Genomic DNA, 12,434 nt, shown 5'->3' with positions numbered 1-12,434 from the left:
GGACAAACTTCATCATGTACTAAATTAATACGCGACACAACATATTCTTTTCAAATCTAAGACGATCCTGTATATTCAGGATGGGTAGCATCCCTATCACTGAACTGTGCTAATGTGAAAAAAACTCCCAATATACTCCCCTTCAGTCACAAGTGTAGATGCAGCTGAGACACTTGCTTTGCATTGCTTGTATATGCTCAGACAAGCGTACGTTCCACTGTGCAGCCGCCTCTGTATTTTTAGCAGGAATCAGTCTCCTTCCATATTAGTTATGTCGGTGACTATAAACACGCTATCATAATAAAAGTTAAACTGAGACCTCTCAAAAGTGTAACAATAGTACAAAGGATGGAACAGTCCTGTATTATTCTGCATAGTGATGTGCACTAACCAGACTATATGAAGAGAAAACGCCTGACAGCTACTCAGTGACACAGAGAAAATGTAATATGAATAGTAATATATATGTCAGGCTGACAGGGGAAACAAGAGATTTCCATAGCAGTTGCTCCCACATTTTGTTGGGGATGTACAGTAATAAGGCAGGAGGCAGCCAGGCCTGGCCTCCTTCTGTACCTCAGCGGCTCCCTAAAGTGCAGGAACTTGGAAGGCGCCGGCGCTGAGTCACCCCCGGCCAGTAATAGTACGGTTGTGTCTATGTTACCTTCAGACGCTACCGCAGTAGCACAGGCATAGAAGCAGCAACTGCTCTGTGTGTGTGCGGTGCTCGCACGCCCTCTAGTGTCAGCACTACTCATTGCATGTCACTACACGGCGGAATAAAGTTGTGTTTTGTTGAAGGGAGAGGGCGGAAGTGGAGGGTGATGCCGGTTGTTGTTGTGATCAGGGTGCTGGAATATGACTGAGATTGTTGAGCGCACACTGAGCGCCCTGCCCGGCCTCCTCCAGCAGGATCCACCGCCCGGGCCTAGCTCCAAGCTTGGGAGTCTGATCCGCAGCATCACATCTCTCACCTCAAGACAGGTACACTGGTTTAAAATAATAGGTGCTGGGGTGAGTCTGGCTGTCAATTGGAGTACAGGTGGTGGGGTATCTGGCTGTCAGTGGGAGCACAGGTGCTGGGGTATCTCAATGGGAGTACAGGTGCTGGGGTATCTGGCTGTCAGTGGGAGTACAGGTGCTGGGGTATCTCAGTGGGACTGCAGGTGCTGGGGTATCTGGCTGTCAGTGAGAGTGCAGGAGCTGGGGTATCTCAATGGGAGTACAGGTGCTGGGGTATCTGGCTGTCAGTGGGAGTACAGGTGCTGGGGTATCTCAGTGGGACTGCAGGTGCTGGGGTATCTGGCTGTCAGTGGGAGTGCAGGTGCTGGGGTATCTGGCTGTCAGTGTGATTACAGGTGGGGTATCTGGTTGTCAGTGAGAGTACAGGTGCTGTGGTGAATGGCTGTCAGCCGGGGTAGTGGTGCTGGAATGTCAATGAGTCGGGCCTCAGAGAAATACAAGTGCTGGGATGTTTCTGATTGTACCTGGGAGTACAGGTGCTGGAGTGAGTGAGTCTGTCAGCAGGAGTAAATGTGTTGTGATGTATCTGTCAGTGGAAGTACAGGTGCAGGAGTACATGTGCTGGGATGTTGCTGACAGTCAGTGCAGTACAGGTGCTGGAGTGAGTCTGGCTGTCAGCAGCAGTACATGTGCTGTGATGTTTGACTGTGGGAGTACAGGTGCTTGAGTGAGTGAGTCTGTCTGTCAGCAGGAGTACATCTGCTGGGATGTCTCTGACTGTCAATGAGAGTACAGGTCCTGGCTGGTGTGTCACTGGCTGTCGCTGGGAGTACTGGAGTGAATCTTTCTGTCAGATACAGGTGCTTGGGTGTGTCTGGCTGTCAGTGGGTGTACATGTGCTGGGATAACTGGCTGTCAACCGGGGTAGTGGTTCTGAGGTGAGGCTGGCTATTGGCGGAGCACAAGTGCTGGGATGTCTCTGTCAGTGGGAGTATAGGGGGTAATTCAGATCTGATTGCTGGGCTGCATTTTTTGCAGCCTTGTGATCAGATAGTCGCCGCTTACGGCGGGGAGTGTATTTTAGCTGTGCAAGTGTGCAAACAAATGTGTAGCAGAGCTGTACAAACTGATTTTGTGCAGCCCAGGACTTACTCAGCTGCTGCGATTACATCAGGCTGTTCAGGATCGGATTTGCCGCCAGACACCCTCCCTGCAAACGCTTGGACATGCCTGCGTTTTTTAAACGGTCAGTTGACACCCACAAATGCCCTCTTCCTGTCAGCCTCCTTGCGAACGCCTGTGCAAATGGATTCTTCACACAAACCCAGCAGGAGTACATGTGCTGGGATGTCTCTGACTGTCCTTGGGAGTACAGGTGCTGGAGTAAGTCTTGCTGCAGGGCCTAATTAAGGGTTCCAGCCGCCCTAGGCTAATACAGAAGTGGCCGTCCCCCTCTTCCCCACCACCAATTTTTTTGCTCACATTCCGCTAAGAATCTGTAACAGGCTCGGGCCTCAGCTCCTTTCATATTGCCACTTACCGTCCTAGCAGTGCTGGCAACGGTGGCAGTAGCATCAATCAAAGCCTCGGCAGCAGAGCCAGACATGGCCCTCACAGGATCTCCTCTTCCAGGCATCCCTGCCTCGGTGATCCCGGCAATCCCAGCAGGCACTGCTGCTCCCACAGTATCACAGCCTCGGCAGTGGAGCCAGCCGCTGCTCTCACAGGATCTCTCCTTCCCGGCGTCCCTGCCTTGGTGACGCCGGCAATCCCAGCAGACACCGCTGCTCCCACAGTTCCCAGGGGAGATCTCACGATCTGTTAGTGGAGACTCAAGAGCTGGGGTGGCTCTGGCAGTTAGTGGGAGCACAAGTGATCCTGGCTTTTCTTCTGAGAGCGCTCCATGGGGGTCATTCCGAGTTGATCGTAGCTGGGCTAAATTTAGCACAGCTACGATCCTGAACTCAGACATGCGGGGGGACGCCCAGCACAGGGCTAGTCCACCCCGCATGTCAGTGCTGCCCCCCCCCCCGCAGAAGTGCAAAGGTGCACTTCAAGAGTAGCTCCCGGCCAGCGCAGCTTTAGCGTGCTGGCCGGGAGCTACTCTTCGCTCCCCGGCCCGCAGTGTGACGTCACGCAGCCGCTGCTGGCCACTCCCCGCACAGTCCAGCCACGCTTGCGTTGGCCGGACCGCGCCCACAAAACGGCGGCCAAATGCCGCCGTTTCGCCCCCTCCCGCCCATCGACCGCCTCTGCCTGTCAATCAGGCAGAGGAGATCGTAGTGTAGCGACGGGCGGCCATGCGCCAGTGCACTGCGGCGCCGGCGCATACGCAGATCTGACCCGATCGCTACGCTGCGAAAAACTGCAGCGTGCAATCGGGTCAGAATGACCCCCCATGTACTAATGTAAATTTCTTCATCATATACTTGATTCCATAGAACACACACTAACTCGCAAACAAAACAAACCTTGCTGTTGCACTATCCTCGTTTATTGCTGTTCCACTGCTCCCATCAGCAACCCATTTGTGAGTCTGGCCACTATACTCCCCACCCCACCCCATTAGTACTCTGTTTATCTAATGTTAACTGGTTGGGGCTTGTTTGTCACATGACAAGAGTGTGTGCTGCTTATTATCTTTGCAGAGCAGAAAATACTTCAGACTTTCTATAAAAGGTAATTTAATAACAGAATGTATCATAGCCAAATAATCAGAAAGTTCTTCATATGGAATCGTCGGTGGTGGTGGTGTTCTTCTCACATCATATCCTATTTCAAAGAGGTTGGGTATGATATATTGGCAGTCATAATGTCGACGTGGACCATGTTGATATTTATCATACAGACAGTGATGAAATGTCGACATGTTAAAAGGTCATCATATTGTCTCTGGTGGACCAGTGGTGACTTAGCTGCTCACGGCGGCTTCGGCGTCATTTTCCGGGTCCCAGCGTTCATGTGATCATCTCTTCTGGGTCAGACCTCCAGTCCTCCTACATTCCAATATGTATTTCACCCCTATCCCTTACCCTAATCCCTGCTCTTAACCCTCCCTATAGTGCCTAACATTACCTCCCTTGCACAATGGTATCAATATCCAAGCAGTCACCATCCCAGCAGTTAGAGTGTCGACAGTGGCGTCCTGACGTTTAAAATCCAGATGGAACCCGGTGAGTATTTTAACCCGTACCCTCCTAACCTCCTCCCCTCCCTGTGGCTTAACCCTAACCGCCACATTCCTCCTAGTGCCTAACCCTAACCCCAGTACCTTACCGGTGGGATCCGTCGGGATGGTGACTACCGGGATATTAACTAGGGCGATTCTCCGTGATGCACGGGACAGCTACACACATTCAAACGACCTGCTTTTTCAAAATACCAAGATTTTAGTGGGTCTTAAGTTATAGGGTAAGGCATTGCTACTAAGCAATTAAGTTTCATATAACAACAATTTCTTAACAGACCAGTTTAAAAGGAAAAAAAAAAAATGAAAAGCATGTGATGCACAGGACTTCATGTTCACTTTCTGGAGAATCGCCCACTACATTACCCTGTATCCTAACCTTATTTTCTCTGACGTCCTAGTGGATGCTGGGAACTCCGTAAGGACCATGGGGAATAGCGGCTCCGCAGGAGACTGGGCACATCTAAAGAAAGCTTTAGGACTATCTGGTGTGCACTGGCTCCTCCCCCTATGACCCTCCTCCAAGCCTCAGTTAGATTTTTGTGCCCGACCGAGCAGGGTGCAATCTAGGAGGCTCTCCTGAGCTTCTTAGAAAAAGTTAGTTTTAGGTTTTTTATTTTCAGTGAGACCTGCTGGCAACAGGCTCACTGCATCGAGGGACTAAGGGGAGAAGAAGCGAACCTGCCTGCTTGCAGCCAGCTTGGGCTTCTTAGGCTACTGGACACCATTAGCTCCAGAGGGACCGAACACAGGCCCAGCCTCGGAGTCCGGTCCCAGAGCCGCGCCGCCGGCCCCCTTACAGAGCCAGAAGCAAGAAGAGATCCGGAAAATCGGCGGCAGAAGACATCAGTCTTCACCAAGGTAGCGCACAGCACTGCAGCTGTGCGCCATTGCTCCTCATGCACACCACACACTCCGGTCACTGAGGGTGCAGGGCGCTGGGGGGGGGCGCCCTGAGCAGCAATATAAACACCTTGGCTGGCAAAAATACATCACATATAACCCCCAGGGCTATATGGATGTATATTAACCCCTGCCAGATTCCATAAAAATGCGGGAGAAAAGTCAGCGAAAAAGGGGCGGAGCCTATCTCCTCAGCACACTGGCGCCATTTTTCCCTCACAGCTCCGTTGGAGGGAAGCTCCCTGGCTCTCCCCTGCAGTTAATACACTACAGAAAGGGTTAAAAAGAGAGGGGGGGCACAATTTAGGCGCAGTATACAATATATATGCAGCTATAAGGGAAAACACTTTTTTATAGGTGCTATCCCTGTGATATATAGCGCCCTGGTGTGTGCTGGCATACTCTCCCTCTGTCTCCCCAAAGGGCTTTGTGGGGTCCTGTCCTCTATCAGAGCATTCCCTGTGTGTGTGCTGTGTGTCGGTATGGCTGTGTCGACAGGTAGGATAATGAGGTGGAGGCGGAGCGAATGCCTGTAAATATGTTGTCACCCCCTGTGGGGTCGACACCGGTGTGGTTGAACTTATGGAAGGATTACGTGAAAGTGTCAACTCCTTACATAAAAGGTCGACGACACGGAACAGCCGGCTACTCAGCTTGTGCCTGTTCCAGCGTCTCAAATGTCATGGGGGGCTCTAAAATCGCCCGCTACCTCAGATAACAGACACAGATGTAGACACGGATACTGACTCCAGTGTCGACATCGATGAGACTGGTGTACCCTCCAAATAGGTCCACCCGTTACAGGATTGAGACAATGAAAAATGTATTACACATTTATGATTATACCCCAGGTACCACATAAAAGGGTATTGTGTTTGGTGAGAGAAAACTATTAGTAGTTTTTCCTGCATCTGAGAAATTAAATGAGGTGTGTGAGGAAGAGTGGTCTTCCCCCGATAAGAAATTGATAATTTCTACAACGGTTATTGGCAGCGTACCCTTTCCCGCCAGAGGATAGGTCACGCGGGGAAACACCCCATAGGGTAGATACAGCGCTTACACGCTTATCAGAAAAGGTGGCACTACCGTCTCCGGGTACAGCCGCCCTGAAGGAACCTGCTGATAGAAAGCAGGAGGTTACCCTATAAGATACATTATATTGCGACCAGCCGTTGCTTCGGCATGGATGTGCAGTGCTCCCGCTGCGTGGTCAGATTCCCTGTCGGAAAATAACTATGGATAGGGACAATATTTTGCTGAAAATAGAGCATATAAAAGACGTGGTCTTATACATGCGTGATGCCGGCTGGCATCAAAAATAAGCGCTAGGTCCATTGCCGCCAGACGGGGGTTATGGACTTGGCAATGGTCAGGCGATGCCGACTCGAATCGGCACATAAATGTTGCCCTATAAGGGGGTAAAACTGTTTGGGGATAGTTTTTCAGACCTCGTTTCCACAGCTACTGCTGGGAAATTAATTTTTTTGCCACAGGCTACCCCACAACAAAAGAAAGCACCGTATCATCAAGTACAGTCCTTTCGGCCCCAGAAAAGCAAGAGGGCTAGAGGCTCATCCTTTCTGCCGAGAGGCAAAGGTAGAGGAAAAAGCTGCAACACACAGCTAGTTCCCAAGAGCAGAAGTCCTCCCTGCGTCCGGTAGGTCCACAGCATGGTGCTGGGGCTGCTCAGGCGGACCCGGGTACGGTGGGGGCCCGTCTCAGATATTTCAGCGGACAGTGGGCTCTCTCACATGGATCCCTGGGTCCTTCAAGTAGTATCTCAGGGGTACAGGCTGGAGTTCGAGACGTTCTTCCCCCCGCCGTTTCCTAAAATCTGCCTTACCGGCACCTCCCTCTGCCAGGGAGACGGTGTTGGTGGATATTCAACACTATAATCACAACAAGTGATTGTCAAGGTGCCCCTCCTTCAGCAAGGAAGGGGTTACTATTCCACAGTGGTTGTGGTACCGCAACGGTTCGGTGAGACCCATCTTGAAATTAAAATACTTGAACTTTTATATCAGAAGATTCAAGTTCAAGATGGAATCGCTCAGGGCGGTTATTACGAGCCTGGACGAGGGGGATTACAGGGTCTCCCTGGACATCAAGGATGCGTACCTGCATGTCCCCATTTACCCCCTCACCAGTAGTACCTCAGATATGTGGTACAGGACTGTCACTATCAGTTCCAGACGCGGCCGTTGGAGTTGTCCACGGCACCGAAGGTCTTTACCTAGGTAATGGCCGAAGTGATGATACTCCTTCGCAAGAAGGACGTTTTTATTATCCCGTACTTGGACGATCTTCTGATAAAGGTGAGGTCCAAAGAACAGTTGGTAGTGGGGGTAGCACTCTCGCGGGAAGTGCTACAACGGCACGACTGGATTCTCAATATTCCAAAGTCACAGCTGGTCCCGACGACACGTCTTCTGTTCCTGGGAATGTTTCTGAACGCAGACCAGAAAAGAGTGTTTCTTCTAGTGGAAAAAGCCGAGGAGTTGTCATCTCTAGTCAGAGACATCCTAAAACCAGGACAGGTGTCGGTACATCAATGCACACGAGTCCTGGGAAAAATGGTGGCCTCGTACGAAGCATAATTCCATTCGGAAGACTCCACGCAAGGACGTTCCAGTGGGACCTGTGGGACTAATGGTCCGGGTCCCATGTACAGATACAACAGCGGATAACCCTGTCAGCAAGAAACAGGGTGTCGCTGCTGTGGTGGCTGCAGAGGGCTCATCTACTAGTGGGCCGCAGATTCGGAATACAGGACTGGGTCCTGGTGACCACGGATGCCAGCCTTCGGGGCTGGGGTGCAGTCACACAGGGAAGAAATTTCCAAGGAGATTTCGCTTCACATAAATATTCTGCAGCTAAGGGCCATTTACAATGCCCTAAGCCAAGCAAGGCCCCTGCTTCAGAACCAGCCGGTACTGATCCAATCAGACGACATCACGGCGGTCGCCCATGTAAACAGACAGGGCGGCACAAGAAGCAGGATGGCGATGGCAGAAGCCACAAGGATTCTCCGATGGGCGACCTACACCCAGGAGAATGGGGACTTCATCCAGAAGTTTTCCAAATGCGGGTAAACCGTTGGGAATGACCACGGGTGGACATGATGGCGTCCCGCCTCAACAAGAAGTTGAAAAGATATTGCGCCAGGTCAAGGGACCCTCAGGCGATCGCTGGGGACGCTCTAGTGACACCGTGGGTGTACCAGTCGGTTTATGTGTCTCCTCCTCTACCTCTCATTCCCAATGTACTGAGAATAATAAGAAGGCGAGGAGTGAAAACCATACTCGGGGTTCCGGATTGGCCATGAAGAGCTTGGTACCCGGAACTTCAAGAGATGCTGGCAGAGGACCCTTGGCCTCTGCCGCTCAGACATGACCTGCTGCAGCAGGGACCCTGTCTGTTCCAAGACTTACCGCGGCTGCGTTTGACGGCATGGCGGTAGAACACCGGATCCTATAGGAAAAGGGTATTCCGAAGGAAGTCATCCCTACCCTGATCATAGCCAGGAAGGATGTCACCGCAAGACATTATCGCCGCGTTTGGCGAAAATTTGTTGCTTGGTGGGAGGCCATGAAGGCCCCGACGGAGGAATTTCAACTATGTCGATTCCTGCACTTCCTGCAAGCAGGGGTGACGTTTGGGCCTCAAATTGGGGTCCATCAAGGTCCAGATTTCGGCTCTGTCGATTTTCTTCCAGAAAGAACTGGCTTCACTGCCTGAAGTTCAGACTTTGGTTAAAGAAGTACTACATATTCAGCCTCCTTTTGTGCCTCCTGTGGCACTTTTTGGATCTCAACGTGGTGTTGGATTTCCTAAAGTCGCATTGGTCGAGCCACTTAAAACCGTGGAGCTAAAGTATCTCGCGTGGAAAGTGGTCATGCTGTTGGCCTTGGCCAGGCGTGTGTCAGAATTGGCGGCTTTGTCATGTAACAGGCCTTATCTGATTTTCTGTATGGATAGGGCAGAGTTGAGGAATCGTCCTCAGTTTCTCCCGAAGGTGGTCTCAGGTTTTCACTTGAACCAACCTATTGTGGTGCCTGCGGCTACTGGGGACTTGGATGATTCCAAGTTGCTGGACGTAGTCAGGGCCCTGAAAATTTTATTTTTCTAGGACGGCTGGAGTCAGGAAAACTGACTCGCTGTTTATCCTGATGGCACCCAACAAGCTGGGTGCTCCTGCTTCTAAGCAGTCTATTGCGCGCTGGATTTGTAGCACTATTCAGCTGGCGCATTCTGCGGTAGGATTACCGCAGCCTAAATCAATAAAAGCCCATTCCACAAGGACGGTGGGCTCATCTTGGGCGGCTGCCCGAGGGGTCTCGGCTTTACAACTTTGCCGAGCAGCTACTTGGTCAGGGGCAAACACGTTTGCAAAATTCTACGAATTTGATACCCTGGCTGAGGAGGACCTGGAGTTCTCTCATTCGGTGCTGCAGAGTCATCCGCACTCTCCCGCCCGTTTGGGAGCTTTGGTATAATCCCCATGGTCCTTACGGAGTTCCCAGCATCCACTAGGACGTCAGAGAAAATAAGAATTTACTTACCAATAATTCTATTTCTCGTAGTTCGTAGTGGATGCTGGGCGCCCATCCCAAGTGCGGATTGTCTGCAATACTTGTACATAGTTATTGTTAACTAATCGGGTTCTTGTTGTGAGCCATCTATTCAGAGGCTCCTCTGTTATCATGCTGTTAACTGGGTTTCATATCACAAGTTGTACGGTGTGATTGGTGTGGCTGGTATGAGTCTTACCCGGGATTCAAAATCCTTCCTTATTGTGTACGCTCGTCCGGGCACAGTATCCTAACTGAGGCTTGGAGGAGGGTCATAGGGGGAGGAGCCAGTGCACACCAGATAGTCCTAAAGCTTTCTTTAGATGTGCCCAGTCTCCTGCGGAGCCGCTATTCCCCATGGTCCTTACGGAGTTCCCAGCATCCACTACGGACTACGAGAAATAGAATTATCGGTAAGTAAATTCTTATTTTTTACATTCTGCCAATGTTGACATTTCATCTGTCAACTTTATGAGAGTGTCGACACACTGCATGTTGACATTTTAACAATGTTTGCATTGTCATTGAAGACCATTTGACTTTTCAGTCCACATGATACATTCTAGGAATGAAAAAGGGCACAATAGTGCATTATCCTTTTCCACAAGTGAATAAAAGGGTTAAAGGTTTGATCTTGGCAGTCATTTTGGCGCATGTCCTAGGGGAACTTTTGTTTGACTACAACATAGCCAATAAAGTGCTGTGAAATTGTGTGTCCGCAAAGCATATAAATACCAGTACAGGATGCAAACGTGTCTGTCAAACTGTAATCCTTGATTTTACACAGTTGTTTTTACATTGAACAGTGTAATTAACGTTGAACATTTTTATTTTTAGGAAGAAGAAAAACTAATACAGCAAGAACTTGCCAGTTTGAAAACAACAGTTTCTTCACCTAATACGACCCTGGTAACATCATATATTTTGCAAATAAGACGGAAGTTTAATGACATCTCTACACTTTCTATAAGGCATCATAATGATTGCTTAATTGAATTGTAAATAGACCTATAGATTTCTTTTAATTTTTAATTTGTTTACATGTTACAGCTACTGCTCATCGCTCCTTCCTTGACCTTCTCTTCTCTTCTTAGTATGTAAGCTCTTACAAGCAGGGCCCTCCTTCCTCCTGCCTAGCACTGTCCTTACTTCCAGTAGTCCTGGTCTGTTTGTCCCTTTCAGTGACTCTCGCACTGTGTGCTTGTCCTTTTATTGGGTACTGTCTTAATGAGTTCTGAATTGCCTTCTTTCCTGTGAATGGGATGTAGTCAGGATCCCGGCGGTCAGAATACTAATGCCGGGATCCCGACTGCCAGAATGCCGGCAGCGCTGCCACAGCTATTGCCACTCCTGGATGTACACGACACCCATGGAGTGAGAATAGAAATCGTGGTGAGCCCGCATCGTGGCGAGCCTGCAAGGCGCTTAGTTACGCTCGCGCCCCCCCTTCCGGCATTGTGGCGGTTGTGATCCCGGTGTCGGTATTCTGACCGCCGGGATTCTGACCATCGGGATCCCATACCCAACCCCTGTGACTCTCTCTCCCCTTTCCTGTCATGTTACAGTTAAGTTACCCAACCCTTTTCCCTTGTCTGTGTCATACCTAATTTGTCTGTTTATTGCTCTGTATTGTTCCTGTGGTATAACATCTTACATTTTTTGTACCAGTGATACGTCACGTTTCACTTTTACTGTACAGTGCTGAAGAAACTGTGATGCCTTAAATAGAAAAGATAATAATAAATCTGTTGTGCTATAGCTCAGTACAGCATGCTGTTGACCTACTATTGCCAGGTATATTGATGTCTTTTCCCTTTGTCTGTCTGTTATTACCCAGTCTTGTTTTACTACGGTTTTGTTCCAGTTGTAAAGGACAACAGAATATGCTGGTGCTATATATGTAGCTAATAATAGTAACAATTAAAATTAACATTAAACATGAAAATTGCCGAACATGTTCAACATACTTCCAGCCACAAACCTTATCCCATGACCAGTTACCAGCAATTGCTTGAATTTTGCTAGGTTCTAGGTAATATTACCCAGGGTATGATGCTTAACTGCATTTGCATGTATTGAACATAAACGTTGCTACAGGGCACAGTTGTATTTTAAGTCATGGTTGCTATTAATAATCGTTTGTATACCTGAAGGTGATCTGTTGTTGTTCATTCACTGATTAAGCCACCAGTATTGTAACTATATCTGTAAATCTAATCATGGTTCTCCCTTTACATGGTAGAGACAGATGAAGGAATGTATGGTGAGGCTGATTTACTGTGAAATGTTGGGATATGAAGCCTCATTTGGATATATTCATGCCATCAAGTTAGCTCAGCAAGGAAACCTACTCGAAAAACGAGTTGGTATGTGTCCATCTTTTATTAGTTTTTATACAGTTGTGTGTAGAAATAACATAACAATAGGCAGTATTGTTATATGAATACTTTAATGCTTTCTGTGTCTTCTCTTTGTGATGTTACTATGCTGAACAGCCTTTTACAGGATTATCACATTTATATAGATTATTTAAGAAGACAAATCTATGATAATGGAAAACTCTTGATTGTCTCATCATTTAATTGTAGGGCAGTATGTAATGAAGTCCGAGTTCTGCGGCCTTGCGGATGCCGGCCGCAGTCAGATTTTTTTTTTAAAGGGGCAATTATTTACAATGCTAATTTATTTACTGTTCCCAAATCAGTGACTTGGAATGTTGGTCAGACATTCTTAAAATAAGGCAATATCCATAGGATTTGCCTTAACACAGGATTAATGGGTTTATTAATCTGTATTGTTCTCATTCTGCT

General features: G+C 48.8%; 1 protein-coding gene across 4 annotated transcripts in view; it reads left to right on the top strand.

The window, feature by feature from the left end:
* The first annotated feature begins 697 nt into the window (after positions 1 to 697).
* AP4E1 (adaptor related protein complex 4 subunit epsilon 1) overlaps positions 698 to 12,434 on the top strand; it is a 134,213-nt gene continuing 122,476 nt past the window's right edge. The window contains exons 1-3 of one of the 4 annotated variants that reach the window (XM_063926083.1): positions 698 to 984; positions 10,462 to 10,533; positions 11,867 to 11,990. In XM_063926083.1, the coding sequence (XP_063782153.1) occupies positions 859 to 984; positions 10,462 to 10,533; positions 11,867 to 11,990 (322 nt within the window). In that variant the 5' untranslated portion in view covers positions 698 to 858. The other 3 variants (XM_063926081.1, XM_063926082.1, XM_063926084.1) reach the window with 3 other exon arrangements.

Source organism: Pseudophryne corroboree, chromosome 6 (assembly GCF_028390025.1).
Source record: "Pseudophryne corroboree isolate aPseCor3 chromosome 6, aPseCor3.hap2, whole genome shotgun sequence".
NCBI classification, from domain to species: domain Eukaryota; kingdom Metazoa; phylum Chordata; class Amphibia; order Anura; family Myobatrachidae; genus Pseudophryne; species Pseudophryne corroboree.
The sequence above is the reverse complement of the archived record's forward strand: the minus strand, read 5'-3'. Positions and strand labels throughout refer to the sequence as shown.